The sequence below is a fragment of the Rhinolophus sinicus genome, chromosome 14, assembly GCF_057876585.1.
Source record: "Rhinolophus sinicus isolate RSI-liver-muscle chromosome 14, RSI-T2T, whole genome shotgun sequence".
NCBI classification, from domain to species: Eukaryota; Metazoa; Chordata; class Mammalia; order Chiroptera; family Rhinolophidae; genus Rhinolophus; species Rhinolophus sinicus.
The window spans coordinates 184,872,163-184,888,682 of NC_142514.1; the positions used below are offsets into that span (position 1 = coordinate 184,872,163).

Sequence of the window (16,520 nt, forward strand, 5' to 3'; positions counted from 1 at the left end):
ACAGGACAGGAGTCTGGGTACCTGAGGGCCAGTGGGCACCCAGAGGTGGAAAAGCTGGGCACCACTTTGGAGGCAGGGAGCCCTGGGACTGCCCTGCTGGGCCAGCCAGGACTGAGGGGTGGTCCCTGCCTGTCTCTCCCGGGGTTCCTGGCCATGAAGCTCAGTGGCTTTCCAGGCAGGGGAGCACCCTGTTGGGGAGTAGGGACGGGGGCTCACTTCCTCCAGGGCCCAGGGTCTGGGTAATAAGGGTGGGGCTCTCAGCACAGCCGCGACCTGGGTCGTGAGGTTTTTAGGGCGCTCCCGAGGTGGTTTTGGGGTTCTCTGCATGGGCTGATACAGGCTTTGCACTCAGGGTGATGGGTCTCTTCCGCGGGGTTTGAAGTGCTCTCCCGCTCGGATCGGGGTCTCTCTGCCGTCCCAGCCACCCTCACACAGCCCCCCAGTACAAGGCCACTGCGCGGCCCTCGGAGCGCGCTAAGGAGCCGGGTTGAGGTCACTCCCGCCCCCATCAGGGCTCAGAGGGGGAGGCGGGAACCGAGCCAGTGACGTGACCGCGCGGCTCCGGACGCACCGCATAAATACGCCGGCCACGGCCGCTCCAGGCGCGGACACGTCGAGGGATCCCGGTCGCTGTGCGCTTCCCGCCTCCTTGTCCCCGGGGCCGCGCCATGCGGTGAGCGCTCCCGGCCCGACCCAACCCGACGCGACCCGACCGGACGCCCGACCCTGCGACACTCGGGATCCGCCGACACCCCGCCGGGTCTCTGACACCCCCGGACCCACCGCCGCTCAAGGTACCGTGTGCCCTCGGCCGCCCCAGCTGGCGGCGTCCCCTCTCCCCGCGTCCCCTGAACGCCCTCAAGCCGATGGACGCTCCCGGGGCCGCGGCGCCTCGGCCGCTTGTCCCTGGGCTCTTGCCCGGGCACCGGCTGCCGGGGGCGTCGCAAACCACTCGGTCCTCGTCACCCTCGGTGGCCGGCTCCCCTCCCACCAGGGCCGGGCCCCAGGTGCGCGGCGCCCCCACCGCCCCTTCTCCTGCAGATGCCCAGAGGCGGCGCCCTCCTGCTCGCCTCCCTGCTCCTCGCCGGGACCCTGTCAGCCACCCCGGGGCTCGGGGCACCGGTAAGTGCAGGGCGGGGACAAACGCCCCCCGAGCCGTGTCCCCTCTCAGCGAAGGGGGGCGATCGCATCAGAACCGCACTGGGCGGGGGGTGGGCGCTTCGTGCCAGGAACGGAAGCAAACGGCGGGGCGGCGGGGCGGGGAGGCCCGGGTCCTGCGAGCGGGCGGAGGGCGGGTGTATCCGCGGAGACGCTCCCCCGTCGGATTCTCTGGGCGTCGCGCCCCCGCGGCGCCCAGGCAGCCCCGCTGCAAACCTGTAGGTCTGAACACTGACGTTAGCGCCTCGGTAAGTCAGAAGCAAATCTCGGTTCGTAGAGAGTCGGTTACACGGTCTGGGAGCCGCTGTGATCAACACGTGTCCTCAGCCTCACTTACAAGCAAGTGATGGAGATGCGTCTGTGGTCCATGGCTCCACAAGGAACTAGTTCCTAAAGCAAGTAGTCCTGTTGTCATGTCAAATATGGCGTGTTTGGGGGCAAACCTGGAAGTTTCTGGAAGCTTGCACAAGTGCGTGCATCGTCCTAATTCCTGTGTTATGCCTGCAAAGCCTGGGTGAATGTCATTTAACGTTCATTCTTGCTTTAACAGTTTGCGTCACTTGAGTTTATTACGTGAAAGAGTAAGGAGATTGTGTTTGTAATTTAAGTTCTATGGTTATTTGAAGTTCGTAACTTCGCAGGGACCACGGCTGGCTGTACAAACAAGCTGCCCGCATCAGGCACGGTTTGACCCCCCTTTTCTCCCACTTAAGGTGAAGGAAAAGAGGGGCTGGACTCTGAACAGCGCTGGCTACCTTCTTGGTCCACGTAAGTGACCCAACACCACCTTCTGAAATGTGTGCGGAAGATTCCAGTGACAGTCAGATAAAGGGAAATGGGGGGGGGGCGTTTCCTGAGACTTTGAGGGTGAGTTTCCATGTAGGTTAATGACATTTGCCACGTTCCTACATGGCACCTGCTCCCATTGCCTGACAGGCAGCCCCCACCTGTGGCAGCCCTCCTGCCCCTTCACGCCCCTCACCCACAGCGATGGACTGATTCCTGGGGCCCCTGACCCCTCCTGCCCCACCCCCACCCCCAGCCTTGAGGTACCTGGCTCTGTCTTGAACCCCGACCCATCCTGCAGCCAGGCAGACCCTCAGCACCCTCTCTCCAGCCTTCCTGCCAGGCCTCCCGTTTGCTCCATTCCTCAGGCTGCCTCCGCCCCCGTTTAAATAGACTTCCTCCTGCTACAGATGATTGTTTATCCGTCACCTGGAGGGTCCTGAGAGCTGTGTGCTTTGAGAGACTCAGGCAACAGACGTGACAAAAGCTAGATGGGGTCACAGGTGGATCCGCTGGGCGTCTTTGGGCTCAGGTCCCACGCGGTCTTTTCACTGGTTCAAAGGGTGCACGTTTTCCCGAACCCTTTGTCACTCAGAAAGCACCTCGTCTGTGCTGTGTGCTGCTGGCCCAAAAGACAAGAGGAACCCTGCAACAAAAATATCTATTCCTGGTACTTTGGAATATTGAGAGTATATCAAGGTTTCGAATCCTGAGTTAGAAAACAAGTTCGTTTTCACTGTCAAGTTTCTATCTCGGTCAAGTTGGACCACCAGGAGCTGGGCACGCAGACTACCCGTTTGTCCAAACTCTTAGCACTTCACAGCATGCCCTTGACTTTACTGCCCACGTAGAAAATGGCGACATAAGGAGCATGTCTGCTGATGACACCCAGTCGTGTATCCGAGGATCAGCTCACCACCATTCTCCCAAATTGAGTACCAGGAACTCTGTCTCTGGAAAAATGAATTCATTTTCTTTTGTCCAGCCTTGTAGAAGACACAACCCACCAGGGCAATAGCCGGGCAACCTGAGCCGTCCACGCCCCCCTCTTCTTCTTTATCTCCTAAGTAGCCCCCAATCCAGCCCCTTCTCATCATTCCAGGCCATTTGGTTTACAGCCCTCATTCTTTCTTTCCAGTAGTTTCTTTAGGCATCCCTCTGCTTGTAATCAAGATTCACACCACCCAACACACACACGCGCACGCACACACACATGCACACACACACGCACACGCACACACACACTCAGCCTCCCTGCTTCCCTCCCTGCCTCCTCCTTTTCTTCTATCTCCAAGTCTCTCTTTCCCCCTCCCTCACTCCCCCTCTGTGTGTGTCTCTCTCTCTCTCTCACTTCCTGGCTCCAATCCATCTTCCACACAGCTGCCAGAGTGGTCTTCGAAAAATAAACATCTTCTTACATCAGAACTTGAAATTCTTCGATGGCCCCTCCTTGGTTTCAGGGACACAGGACCAAAGCCCCTGCTGACCCCAACCCCTCTGGAACCCTCCTGGTGCTTCCTGGCTGCACCAGGCCTGTGTTGCCCCAGGGCCTGTCTGGCTCTGCTGGAGTTTTATGTGTCTGCCCTCTTTCTCTCCCCGTCTTGGGCAGGCAGCCTCCTTCTTGGGCCCTGGCACACGTTCTTCCCTCAGGTCCATGGAGCATGACCTTCCCTCCTCTGGGGTTTCCACGCTGAGGCTCCAGCTTTACAGTCCTGTTCCGTGAGCGTTTGGGTTATAAGCAGCTGCATGTCCTTTGGGTATGGGAAGGGTGTCACCTTAGTAACGCCATTCAGGGGCTGTCCTCTCTGATCTGCACAGATGCCATTGACAGCCACAGGTCATTCCATGACAAGCATGGCCTCGCTGGCAAGCGGGAGCTCCCCCCTGAAGACGAAGGGAGGCCAGGTGAGAGGACTTTAATCCCGGGGCTCCGAGTTGCTTCACTGTCTGTCACCTCCCAGGGCACGTGGGGCAGTGGGGCCTTCGGGCTCCGGGCTCCGACAGATGTGGCCCCGACCCACAGCCACACCTGTCAACTGCCAGAAACAGAAGCAGCAAAACCTGAGAGGAAGAGGCAGCCACAGGGACAGCAGAGAGCCCTTCTAGATGGGGCCTCCAAGAGAAGTGGCCTTGAACCCACTCCCTCCAATACATGAGCAAGGCCCTGGGCAGGGGGTGGGGGGCGTCTTGGTGATGGCTTCACGCTCGGGGGTTCACTGACCTCCTGGTCCCCGTGGATGGTGCTGTCCTAGGACCCAGAGTACCTATGGTGAGTCGTAAACGCGGATCCTTCTGGTTTCCAGGAAGCTTTGACAGGCCACTGCCGGAGGACGAGAAGGACATTGTGCGCATGATAATCGAGTTTCTGACTTTCTTGCATCTCAGAGGTATGTGACATATGACCAACTTACATTTCCACCTCTTAGAACCCTGGGCACATAAGAAGCCAGCTAAGGAAGGATTCCATAGGCTTCTACGGGGAAGTGACCGAGCAACCCCACATACCTACTGTCACCACTGTTGGCTGGGATTCCAAAGCTGGGAACTGGGACGAGCTACAAAGGGGCTGGGATTGCCGCGGGTCCAGCGCTGTCCCTGGAAAGGGTCCTCGGACCAACAGCGCTGCTGGGAAGAGAGAGGGCCTTGGGGTTCAGGTCATACCATGCATTTACTGACGTGGTGCCAACCACAATGCCAGTTTGGCCACAGTACCCAAGCCAGGTTCCCCGTAGGCCATCTTAAGACCTATCTGTCTCATAAGCACGATAAACTAATAGGAGCCCATAGTTCAGATTTCGGGTTTTCTTCTCACACCTGGGGCAGGCTGAGCTTAAGTCTAATGGCTCTCGATCCTGGATCTAGTATCATCTACATCTAGTACATGACCAGGCCTCCCTATGAGCCCCATGTCAACGTTAGCACTTCTGTCTCTGCTTTATGCTTGTCATTCGTTCAAGTCTGGCCTCAATCAGATAATCTCACAGGTCAAAACCGCCCCTGTGGAAGGCGTGGCTCTGAGAGTTAACCATGAGGGGTGGTAGGGGACACAGCAGGGAGAGGGGGGTGCACGCTGTGATGCTCCAAGAGCCACTTGGTTGTCCAATTTCACACGTCACAGTTTTGTTATGAGTTTGGAAAAGTCAAGGCTGATCCTGGTTCTGTCCTGAGACATTTGCTGTCCGTCCCCACTGCGTTGGTTGAAGGACTTCAGGTGGGTGTGGGAGGGGGAAGACGTGGGGGGAGGAGACTTAAAGCCCATTGCTTTTCCTTAGAACCATCTGCGGGCAGGGAGACTGGGGGGAGGACTTAGAAATCTCAAAGCCCATCACCACGTTCCCTCGGTCTGAGCCTAGTGGCGCCTTCGGGGTCCTCCCAGCTGTACAAAATCTGCTGTTGACACTCCAGCAAGGAGCAGATGGACTTTTCCAGGGTTTATTTTTTTCATTTTGTTTTTTACCGTGTTTTATGTTTTGAATTCCGTAGCATGGAACTTCTTTCCTTAGGACATACCAATTTTTATCACTCAAACAGGAGTTATACTTCCTTAAAGCATGAATTTGAAAGTCTGACAGTTTCAATACTAAGTATGAGAATTAAATCATGAAAAGTAAGAAACAGGAAACGTTGGACCTGATTTGGGATTGGAGCCACAGTTGTGATTTTCCTCCGGGCAGACGGCCAGGGCTGGCCACCTAAGTGCCCCTTCCCTTTGCAGAGGCCGGGGCCCTGGAGCATGTGCTCCCCTCAGCCGTTTCCTCAGAAGACACAGAGCAGTCCTGAGGAAGCCCCAGGGAAATTCGTCATGTCACATCACGCGGAGACTTTAAGATGACAACTTACGTGGAGTAAACTATTCCTGTCCTCACTGCTCTGATGCTATTCTCTTATCATTTAAGATTTTCTCCCTTTGGTAATTATTTTATTTTGAGTGGCAAAATAAAAAATAGCAAATACTTTTGTTGTATTTTTCTTCCTTGCGTCTGTCTTGTCACCACTGCCACCAGTGTGTTTTCAAAGATAAAGCTTGATTCTACTCATGTGTGTTGGATAAAAGTTTTAGACCCAAATTGTACTAGTGAGAGCGTCTCTGAGATACTTTCCCTTGTCACTACCCGTCCAGGGAAAATGAAGGTATCTTCACATGAAGCCGAGTCTAACATGATCATGAAGGTAAGTCTGTTACTGAGACAAAAGGACCAAACGGACAATGGAGCTGATATTCCAGGGAGAACGTCTGAAGCAACTCCAGTCATGAAGAGGAGCTGTTTGGTGCCATGAGTGTGACAAGTGATAAGGGGAAAAGGATTGGCCGGCGGGGGGGGGGGGGGGGGGGGGGCTGGGAGTGAGGTGGAGATGGACAGGTGCAGTATCAGAATTCGTGTGGCTGAGGTAAAAGGTGAGCGTCCTGAAAATCTTCACTGTTTTTTGATGAGGCGACGTGCATCACACCAATGCTCTGTGGGGACCAGCAGCCACAGGGTGTGTCCTGAACCTGAGTACAGAGGGCGCAAAAGGTCCTAAAAGAACACAGGCAGAGATGGAAAGCCTTTTATTAAGTGCTGTGACTGACGGGGCTTTGGGGTGTTTACCAGAGCAGATCTGAGGGGGGGGGGTGTTGCCCTTCAGTGGCTCCCCGCTGGCTGTTCCTGAGTGTCACCTGGGGGCCAGGTGGCATTCAGAGTCTGGGGCTCTGCCTTTAATGCCCCCCCGACCCCGTGATTGCAATACACAGCCAAGTGTGAGGAGGGTCACCGCCTAAGGACCTGCTCCAGGACGAAGTGGATACTAGTGGGGACCCGAGCCCTTGCCTCTCTCTCCCCACCTCCAACACTCAGGAAGCTTTCCCTCCTTCCACCAGCCATTCCCCGACGTGGATCCACGTCTCCTCCACTTTCCTGTGGTGCTGCGACCCTGCTCAGCTCTTCCTCCGTCTGCACACACCTCGTCCAGACCCAGGGTGCCCGGTCTGGCTGAGGGTGAAGCAACACCAGCCACCCGGCTCTCTAGACAGAGGGCCCATCCTTCACTCCCTGCCCTCGCCACCCTCAGCTGTCCTCTTTCACATGTAATTTTATTTAGTTCTCGGAGTGTCTGATTCAGGACGGCCGGATGGGCCTGAGTCTGCACTGCTAACAAGTGCCCAGTGATGCCCCGCTGCTGGTTGGGGACACCCCTGTGCCCTCTCTCCATCCCTGCAGCCCACAGCCTTCCTGCTGGGTCTCCTCTAGCCTCATCGCCTTCCATCCAGCAGCCGTGCACCCCCGTCCGAGCCCCAGCCCTCCCTGCCAGTCCCCTGGTGCGCTGACATTCAGACCGCCAACTGTCGAGGGACTGAGAAGACAAGTCACAGACTGGGAGGAAACATTTGCAAAAGACACATGTGGGGGGAGTCGGTTGGCTCAGTTGGTTAGAGCGTGGTGCTGATACCACCAAGGCTGCCGGTTCAATCCCCACATGGGCCACTAACAAAGAAAAGACACATGTGATAAAGGACTATTTCCCAAAGTATACAAAGAATTCTTAATAAGAAAATGAACAACCCAGTTAGAAATGGGCAAAAGACCTGGGCAAACACCTCACTAAAGAAGAGGCACCAGATGCCGAGGGAAACAAAGCTCCACATCGTATGTCACCAGGGAACTTCAAATTAAGACAACGAGATGTGGCCGCACAGCTGTCAGAATGGCCGAAGTCCAAAGCACAGACACTGCCCAGGGCTCCCTCCTGCCCCCCTGGAGAGACAGCTCCCCGGTACAGTGAGCAGCTCTTTCCCCTCCAGTGTCTTGATTTTCACCTAGACTCTGTTCTCTTAGATTCTCTAAGTTCTCCACCATTTTTATCTTGGATGAAAGTTACACCTTCAGTTACCTAAGCCAGTATTTTAACTTACTTCTTACAGTAATTTGCGTGTCGTGGCTTTAAGCTGCATCCACCCCGGCGGAGTTTCGGGCATGGTGCAGGGATTCGTAAAGGGATAAAGGGCCTCAGAACCAAGAGGAGGGTTACACATAGGTTTCTGCTGATAGTCTGCGGTCACAGAAGGTTCTTTCTTAAGGATGGTTCGTTTGCTCCCATGTTTCTGTATTGTGTACCAGCTTGTGGTTAACTGATGGGAAAGAACATTTTCAGCATGTGTGGCTATGGGGACACAGCCAGGAGTGCAGTTTCCAGGCTCTCGTCCTCACATGGAAAGGTAGTAAATGGCTCAAGTAGTAAATGGCCATCAGCTGTGGCTAGTTGGCCGTCAGCTGTAACCAGTGAGCCATTGGCCACTAATATAACTGCTGTGGCTACGCTAGCAGCAAATGGGGGCTAGCAAGAAGATGGTGGCTGAGCTAGCAAGGGCAGATTGCAGTTAGCACGGCGGGTTGCCGCTAGCAAGTGAGGTTGGTTGGCAGAGAGAAGTGGACGGCAGGTTGCGGATCATGTGGCTCCTGCTTCCTGTGTCTCCAACCCAGCCACCAGCGAGAGTATAATGGTATGACTCCCCTATCTATGGCTCCATGGGTGTTCCTTTTCGGCCTCACCATGTCCTGCGTTCTTGTGCGGGGAGTGGGAGCTGAGACCCTGCATGACAGTAACATAAGAAATATATGTTGGGGGCCGGCCCGGTGGCTCAGGTGGTTGGAGCTCTGTGCTCCTAATGCTGAAGGCTGCCGGTTGGATTCCTACATGGGCCAGTGGGCTCTCAACCACAAGGTTGCCAGTTCAATTCCTCGACTCCCGCAACTAACAACGGCAACTGGACCTGGAGCTGAGCTGTGCCCTCCACAATTAAGATAGAAAGGACAATAACTTGACTTGGAAAAGTCCGGGAAGTACACATTGTTCCCCAATAAAGTCCTGTTCCCCTTCCCCAATAAAATCTTAAAAAAAAAAAAAAATCACAAAGGTGGCCCAAGTCATTTAGTAGAGTAGAAAGATACAGGGGGTTAAATTTGCACAACACAGCCAGAAATAGGGACTTACTACTTTTATTTTTTTTATGGGTCTTAAGATAGCATTAGCGTCTACCAGAAACAAAAAAGGTGCGGTTTTGTATCTGTTCAGGCGTCCGCGTAACTGCTGCCTCTGGGCCACATCACGTGGCTTCATACACAGCTGTACCTGGCTTTTACTTCATGTTGGATTTCCTAAAAGCTGTTCCAACTTGCTAAATTCTCCCCATTGAGAAACCCTGCAGGGATCATGTGCTCCCAGAGGTCTCCGCCTAACTCTTAGGGTTTAGCTCAGAATACCTGGTGTGGGGACAGCGTCCCAGAGAACAGCTTCCAGGCTTTCGGCTTCACATGGAAAGGTGCTGGCTCGGGGAGTAGATGGTCATCAGCTGTGACTAGTTGGCCATCAGCTGTTACCGGTTAGCCATTAGCCACTGATATAACTGCCGTGGCTGTGTTAGTTGGTTGGTTGGCAGAGAAGTGCGGATTGTAGTTAGCAAGGGGTTGGTTGGCAGAGAAGCAGATGGTGGATTGCGGATCGTGTGGCTATTGCTCCCTGTGTCTCCAAACCAGCCGCCAGCGAGACTATAGTGGTATGACTCCCCTATCTATGGCTTCATGGGTGTTGCTTTTTGGTCTCACCATATCCTGTGTTCTGGTGCGGGGAGTGGGACCAGAGTCCCTGCATGACAGCTACACCTGGCTGCAGGGCTTTTCCAGGCAGCTTGCTGCCTCAGAATAGTGCTGGAGGACCCTGTACGAACCCCCACACCCCTACCCCTACCCCACACCTGCCCTGTGAGGTTCCTGGCACTTAAATGTGCCTGGTGGGAATTCAGATGTGCTCTGAGTGTAGAACACACACTAGATTGTAAAGATTTGGTACATATAAAGAAGGTGAACTATTGCAATCGTTTTTCTTTTGATTACATGTTGGAATGATAGTGTTTGGGATATACTGGGTTAAATACATTGGGTAAAAATGAATTTCACCTGTTTCTTTCACTTTTTTAAATGTAGCTACTAGAAAATTTTAACTTGCCTGTGTGGTTGGCAGGCACTGCAATTGGTAGCGCTGCCGGCCGGCCTGGAAGGAGTCACAAAGCCCACACTCCCAGGCCCCTTCAGTCAGTAAGTTAATTACAACAGAAGACATTTGAAAATTTTATTCCTGTTTGCTTTTACAATAGAACCAAAACAAAGTCAACTTAATAACTAATTTTACCTGCTGATTTCTGCAAACTAGTTATTTTAACCATATTTTACCAACAATAATAACATTATAATAATTACAGGGAAGTTAATTGGGTAGCAGACCTTTTCCACATATTCAAACAGAAACACATAAGAAACTAGATAATTTTCAGTCCCACAGCTCAAGACGCTACTGATGAAATCACGGCCGTGGACCCCGGCTGTCTGCGTTTCTCGGAGACCGTAACAGAGACTGACAATCTGTGCGACTCTAGGGAAATGCCTGCACTCAGGAATTCTTCAGAGTATTTAGTTCTTTAGAGATTTTAAGTTGTATCTTAGCAGCTCATCTGGAGAATTTCTTGCTAAATAATTTTGAGGGAAAATCACTATGGCTTTTTATGCACAGAAGCCTCCACAGGAAAATTCCCGAAGAAGGACCAAGCAATAGGCCTGGGAATCCCTGTATACCCAGGACTCACGTCCACCCTGCAGGACACAACGTCAGTGCAGACAGTTCTCCCCGCGTCCCGACGCAGGGGGACAGTGGAGCTGTCTTTAACAGTGCAGCTGTTGATGCAGACCCGGCCTCTCCTGCTTAAAACCACCCTCCTCTGCGTAGATTTCCTCAGAACTTTGGGATGAAATCCACACGCATCCACACCTCACCACACTGCACTCTACTCAATTTTCAACCCTTTGGATTTGAACTCGGTGTGGAGAATCTGCGACAAGCACCTCCCGAATTCCTCTAGGATCAGCCGCTGGGCCAGGCTCTCCGAGTGATTCTCCTGCTCTGCCTCTTCTCCTCGAGCCAGCAGGCAGGCACATGTGGCCTCCACCACCTCCCAGGAGATGCAGGACGGTCGCCTGTCAGAAACAGACCCGAGAAACGCCGTGGTCAATAGCCCTGGTGCTTTTACACACCTGTTACAGCCAAGGGGACACGCCTGTCACAGTATTTTAAAGACTGTCACTGTAACATCTAAGGTTGTCTTCATAATACTGGGAACTACTGACTGTGATAATATCAGGATTACTTTTAGAAGAAAAATATAGAGGAAGGAAAACGTCAGCTTCTTGACCTCCCTCTCATGACAGAGTTTAACTTTTCTCACAATTAGATCCACAAGCAAACCCAGAGGCCTGGGCTACAGTGTCAGCTGTGGGCTGGGCAGGCACAGGAGCAGCAGAACCCTGGACAGACAGGACAAGCCCTGTAGAGAAGCAGCTGTGGCCCGAGCTCTGTGCACAGTGTCTGGGTGTCCTCCCCGGGGGACACGGGGGGCCAGAGGATGCCTGTAGGGCCAGGCCCTGAGGACCTCCCCGCCTGTCACTCCTGGGGGTGCACGTCAGCCGGCCCCAGCCACAGAATGCCATGGAGCCCTGACTGAGCCTCTGAGAGGCGGCCATACTGTGTCCTCCAGGACCTGCCATGTGCCCCGCTGAGCTCAAGAGGCAGCCGTGGCTTAGCTGCCCAAGCCGTGCTCAAACGGAACAATTTTAGGAAAACTTTTTCAAGTGTTAAAAAGTGTTGGAGGGGCAGCCAGTTAGCTCAGTTGGTTAGAGCGCGGTGCTCACAATACCAAGGCTGCCGGTTCGATCCCCTCATGGGCCACTGTGAGCTGCGCCTGCCTTAAAATATAAAACTAAAGAAGTGTTGAATTATAAAAATAGAGAGATGTTGGGTCAGATTAAAGTCTCTCTATAAAGGAAACAGGCCAGGGCTTTTGTTGAAGGTGGAAGAACAGTGCTGCCCCTGGGTCAAGAGTCATCGTCACGTTTGGAGACCAGACCCCAGTGCATGGAGCCTCCAGCACCTTCCATCGGACACACACCATCCCGATGGCGGCAATAACATTTTCATATGTCATTTCACGGAAGATGCGGCCATGTGTGGGTACATGTTTACTGATAAAGCTCTCTGCAGGTCCCAGTGACGTGCACTCCTGATGTCTAACCAAATAAGCAGGAATTTGGCTTTTCAATGATATTGATTAACTAATGCATCTGGTACTTTATCATGACATGACCCATCCATCACACCAAATGCAAAGACATGTTTTTAAAATGGATGAATCCAGTCCAATATTTAGTAAAATTATTATTCAACGTTTGAGACCTACGAGGATTACCTTATGGCCTCAAAATCATTAAATGGTAAAATATGCAACTAAATTGGAACTCGTAGTCCCTTTAGTAAGGAAAACAGTGTGTACTGAGAACATCACAATGCTGTCACCTCACGTGGTAAAGAGTGGCTCAGGCACTTGCTGTCTGGACATCATGCCCTTGTAGCCTGAGGTCAGTGGCCTGTAGGTGACCCCTATAGGGCCCCTCTGCTCCGTGAGGACAAAAGGGCGGAGTCAGAGGACAAACAGCACAAAGTAGCAGGGGCCTCTGGGAGGCAGGCGCCCTCCTTCCCCACGCTTTCTTCCGGCCCCCACAGACAACCTGCTTTCTTCCCAATGTGTAAATTAACCCTCCTCTCAAATCACCCTCGATTTCCCCTATTAGGACGGTTAGTTCAGAGTACTTACTTTTCTTTTCTGAATTTTGGTAGCCCTGCAAATTTAGTGGGTGACAAGTGATGGCTGCCTTCAGAACCTCCAATTTCCATATAGTTTGGCATGGTCATGAGTGTTTTTCGTTCTGGGCTTTCTTCATAATTTTTGCAACCAATGCATTTGCAAATAGAAGAACACATAATTTTGGCCTGGTAATAGAAAATGCTTCAATAAAATTGGGTTGCCCGGCAACTCATCAAAAAACAACACGTTCTCTTTGGACCTTCAATAACTCTGCTCACACCTGTGTGGTGTGATCACGCTCAATCTGCAATTTCAGACCCAAACAAGTCGACGTGAAGAGGAGCAAGTAACTGACATGCGGAGAGCGGGGTGCACGTCCACACGCGGCCATCGTGGCAACACAGTGGGCGGCTGACCAGGGAATGGGGGCCGCGTGTGGGTGTGTCCGGTGGGGGTGCTCCCTCCTCCTGGGAACCCAGCGAAGGCTTCATCTGACTGGTTCTGAACGAAGCCTGTGCCAGCGGGGGTAACTCCATGTCCTCCCGCAGCGCAGCGCTGGGTACTGTGCTGGTTGTGCTGTTGCCGAAGGCCGGAGGGGGAGAATTAGAACCGGCCCCTCCAGAGTAGGCCTGTGTTGGGTGCTGGAGGGGAGGTTCCTGCTTCCTCGCGGGGTGTGTGGGGGGTTGTTTCCCACCACATGGCAGTGTGACACTCAGGGGGCTGTCCTGGCTGTGCCCAGCAAGCCTGGGTTCAACCCCTTGACCACCCCAGCCCTGGGGCACTCTGCACACTGGCCCTGCCACCCACTGGGGTTTTCAGCCCCTGGGGACTGCCCTCTGTTCACTTCCACTCACACATGCATCTCAAAGGGTATCTGGGTGTTTTGAGCAGGACGCTTTTCGCTTTTCGGGATTTCTAATTACTCTAATGCCAGGGACTATAGGACAAGTGCACATCACGTGGGCCGGTGCCGGCAGAGGCACGCGGGCTGACTCACTGTCACAACAGTCCATAAGGGTGCAGGGAAGAGCAGAGAGTGCAGCTGAAAACAGTTCCTGGGGGGACGCCAGGCTTTTGAACTCTGTATCTCTGCAATAGTTTTGACTGTATTTTCAAACTCCTGGCAGGGCGACGTGAGGTCTGCTTACTTGGAGCTCTTAATGTGTGTCTCCAGAATCATGAAGACTTGTATTAAGACTGAGCTTCTACGACCATCTTTTAAAAATAAAGTTCACGGTACCCCCAAAAGCCCTCAAGCAAAGCAAAGGCGAGCCCTGTAAGGAAGGGTTCTGTGCTGCTCCACCGAAGGGCTGCGGGTTCCCTCCCTGCCTCTCTCCTCTTTTCCTTCAACACAAGGAGACACAAAAGGGAGGCGAGAGAGGGAAGAAACTGGAGGAGAAAGCAAGTCTGTCTGCAGCCACAGAATCTGAGAGAAACAAGGCTTTTGTCCAAGAATCTGTCTGCACCTCGTCTTGTTGGCATCTCTCTGGCAACACAGGCGACTGTCCACTCTGGTCTCTGAGCGGCTGCGAGCCAGGGAGGACCTGCTCGCCCCCGACAGATGTCCTGGGGACATGGCCCCACTGCCCCCTGAGAGCGTCTTCACTCTGCTCAGGGAGGAAGAGGCCCGGCCGCCTCCAGGAGCCACCACACTGCTGGCCTGAGTGTGGCTCACAGGGCCAGAGCGCAGAGCCACAGTGGTGGGCGGGGCGGCCTCCCCTGGACACGGGTGGGCTCGGGAAAGGCACGTGCTCCCAAGGGGACCCTGGGCTAACTGGCTTGATTCGTAAAGCATAATTTATATTTAAGAAATGAATACAGATGTATGAGTGCCCTTCTAGATAGCCTAGAAGAAGAAAACAAAATTCTAGTTCTCTTTTTAAGTTACAGGAAGCTTTTCTCTTAACGCCACAGTTCCTTAGGCCATAATATTTACCTGTTTCCTCCAATAACACTAGGAAATTTGGCTACTAACCTCATAGCATTCGCAGTAATTCTTAAGGCAGCCTGACCGCTTGCAGTTACAGCCTTTGTTATGTCGTGGCTTAACGTCCCCCTGTTTCCCTTTCCCGATTTTTGGCTGGAATGCTTCCGGGTTCCTATCAAGACATGCCTAAGACAGAAAATGCAACACACTCCATCAAGACATACTTTGTTATTAAGAAATACTGTTCAGCGAAAGGTGTCTCATTTACCTGTCATTTGAACCTACTTGTTCCTTTAACAGAAGCCACACTAAGCGGTGTGTCTCCTCGCACAACTAAGAAAATACATGTCCTTGTTTCATTCTAATTTGTTTACACACTTAAAGGTACACTGCAGCCAGTTTCTTCAGGCTTTGCTGTATTTCCCGAGCTTCAAAGTCATACAGATTTATTGTAGAAAATTAATGGTCAGTAAAGATGCCAAGAAAATCGTGTGTCCATGTGAACCTATTTTTCCTTCCAGCGTTTCTTGGACGCGTTATCCTAGGATGGTTGGGATCCTGTACTCTGCCTACAGCTCACATTTATGGAATACTCGTCATGCTCCAGGCATCTTCACATGTGACTTATGTGCATTCTCTCATTTAACCATCAGGGCAATCTTGTGAAGAGAATGCTACACCCGGGGGCACCGAGAGAGTAATAACAGATGGACTCGGGTCCCAAGGCTCACGCTGAGCCAGGGAGTCAACCGCTGGGCCACGCACGGCTCAGGCAGCACGCACGGCTCTTTATCCGGCTTGTCTAACTTTTTTACGTATGTACTTTTTTTAATGACAAAGTGATTCAGTGCTCCTTATAAAGATTCAAGCAACACAGAAGTCACCATGTCAGGCCCTTCCCTGTCCCCTCCCCAGGTTGGCAGCTGGGAGCTGCGCCGTCCCACACCAGAGCCACTGGAAATGGCCGCTGCAGAAGGGCCTTCGGGCAGCACTGGCCCGGAGCAAGGCTGCTCTGTTTGCGCATTTTCACTTCTTACCACAGCACAAGGCCCCTCCGTGCACACGTCTGTGGAGTGCAGTGTCATGAGTTTGAGCGTGTGCGCGCCTGTGGAACCCCAGTCGGGGCGAGTCAGAGGACAGCCCAGCCCCCTAGGGGCTCCCCCCTCGACACACCGCAGTGGGAACCACTGTTCTGACTTGGATCCTGTCCGTTGGCCTGTTCTGGGCCTCCAGGCATGTGGAGTTCAGCGTGCACCGCGTCTCTGAGGCTCCCCACGAAGCTGCACAGAGCTGAGGTCCTTTCTTGTTCATTCATGTCTAGTATTCCATTCCACGACACCCCTCAACAGATTTATGCATTCCACCATGGACGGACACGTGGGTTGTTTCCAGTTTGGGGGCTATTTGAATAAAGCCGCCATGAACATTCCTATACCAGCTTCTGGTAGACACGCACACTCACCTCCATTGGTTCTGCTTCTGGAAATTAAACTGCTGGGGCGCAGTACACACAAAGGTTTACTTCTAGTAGCTGCTGCCAAACAATTTCCTAAAGTGGTTGTATTCATTTACATTCCTACCAGCAATGCATAGAATTCCACACTTTTTAAATAAAACTTTTTGCACTATTCTCTGTAGATAGTATCCTTTACCCCTAAAGAAAATGCTTCTATCCTGAAGGGTAAGATGCATCAGGATTTTCTTCTGTCCTATGGATCTGGCTGTACCAAAGTTGACAAAGGTATTTTGAACTGAATTATCTGTAACTCAAGAGGGGAATTAAATTATTTTAGAAAAAAGAAACCACAGAATTGTACACCTGAAATCTATGTAATTTTACTAACAATTGTCATCCCAATAAATTTAAAAAATAAATTTTAAAAAAAAAGAAGAAAAAAGAAACCAACCAACCATGGCAGTCTCAAGCCTACAGGAATTAGAGGGCACCGACTTGTATCCCGGAGCAGGCTGGGGCCCAGGCCTAAC

At 52.6% G+C, this 16,520-nt stretch overlaps 2 protein-coding genes across 3 annotated transcripts in view; one reads left to right on the forward strand and one right to left on the reverse strand.

Moving 5' to 3' along the window:
• The first annotated feature begins 604 nt into the window (after positions 1-604).
• On the forward strand, positions 605-5,897 carry GAL (galanin and GMAP prepropeptide). 2 transcript variants are annotated; one of them, XM_019755608.3, is made up of 6 exons: positions 605-794; positions 1,042-1,122; positions 1,872-1,926; positions 3,763-3,849; positions 4,248-4,331; positions 5,660-5,897. In XM_019755608.3, the coding sequence occupies exons 2-6, from the start codon at positions 1,042-1,044 to the stop codon at positions 5,722-5,724; spliced, it is 372 nt and encodes a 123-aa protein (XP_019611167.2). In that variant the 5' UTR covers positions 605-794; the 3' UTR covers positions 5,725-5,897. The 2 variants fall into 2 exon arrangements, with proteins under 2 accessions (XP_019611167.2, XP_019611166.2); XM_019755607.3 differs by having other exon boundaries at positions 655-794; positions 4,197-4,331.
• Positions 5,898-10,057: 4,160 nt separating this feature from the next.
• The window catches only part of TESMIN (testis expressed metallothionein like protein), a 34,597-nt gene continuing 28,134 nt past the window's right edge, over positions 10,058-16,520 (reverse strand). The window contains exons 8-10 of the mRNA XM_074336845.2: positions 14,583-14,720; positions 12,617-12,792; positions 10,058-10,946 (exon numbers count right to left, since the gene is read on the reverse strand). Of these exons, the coding sequence (XP_074192946.2) occupies positions 10,757-10,946; positions 12,617-12,792; positions 14,583-14,720 (504 nt within the window). The 3' untranslated portion in view covers positions 10,058-10,756. The remainder of the gene's footprint in view (positions 10,947-12,616; positions 12,793-14,582; positions 14,721-16,520) is intronic.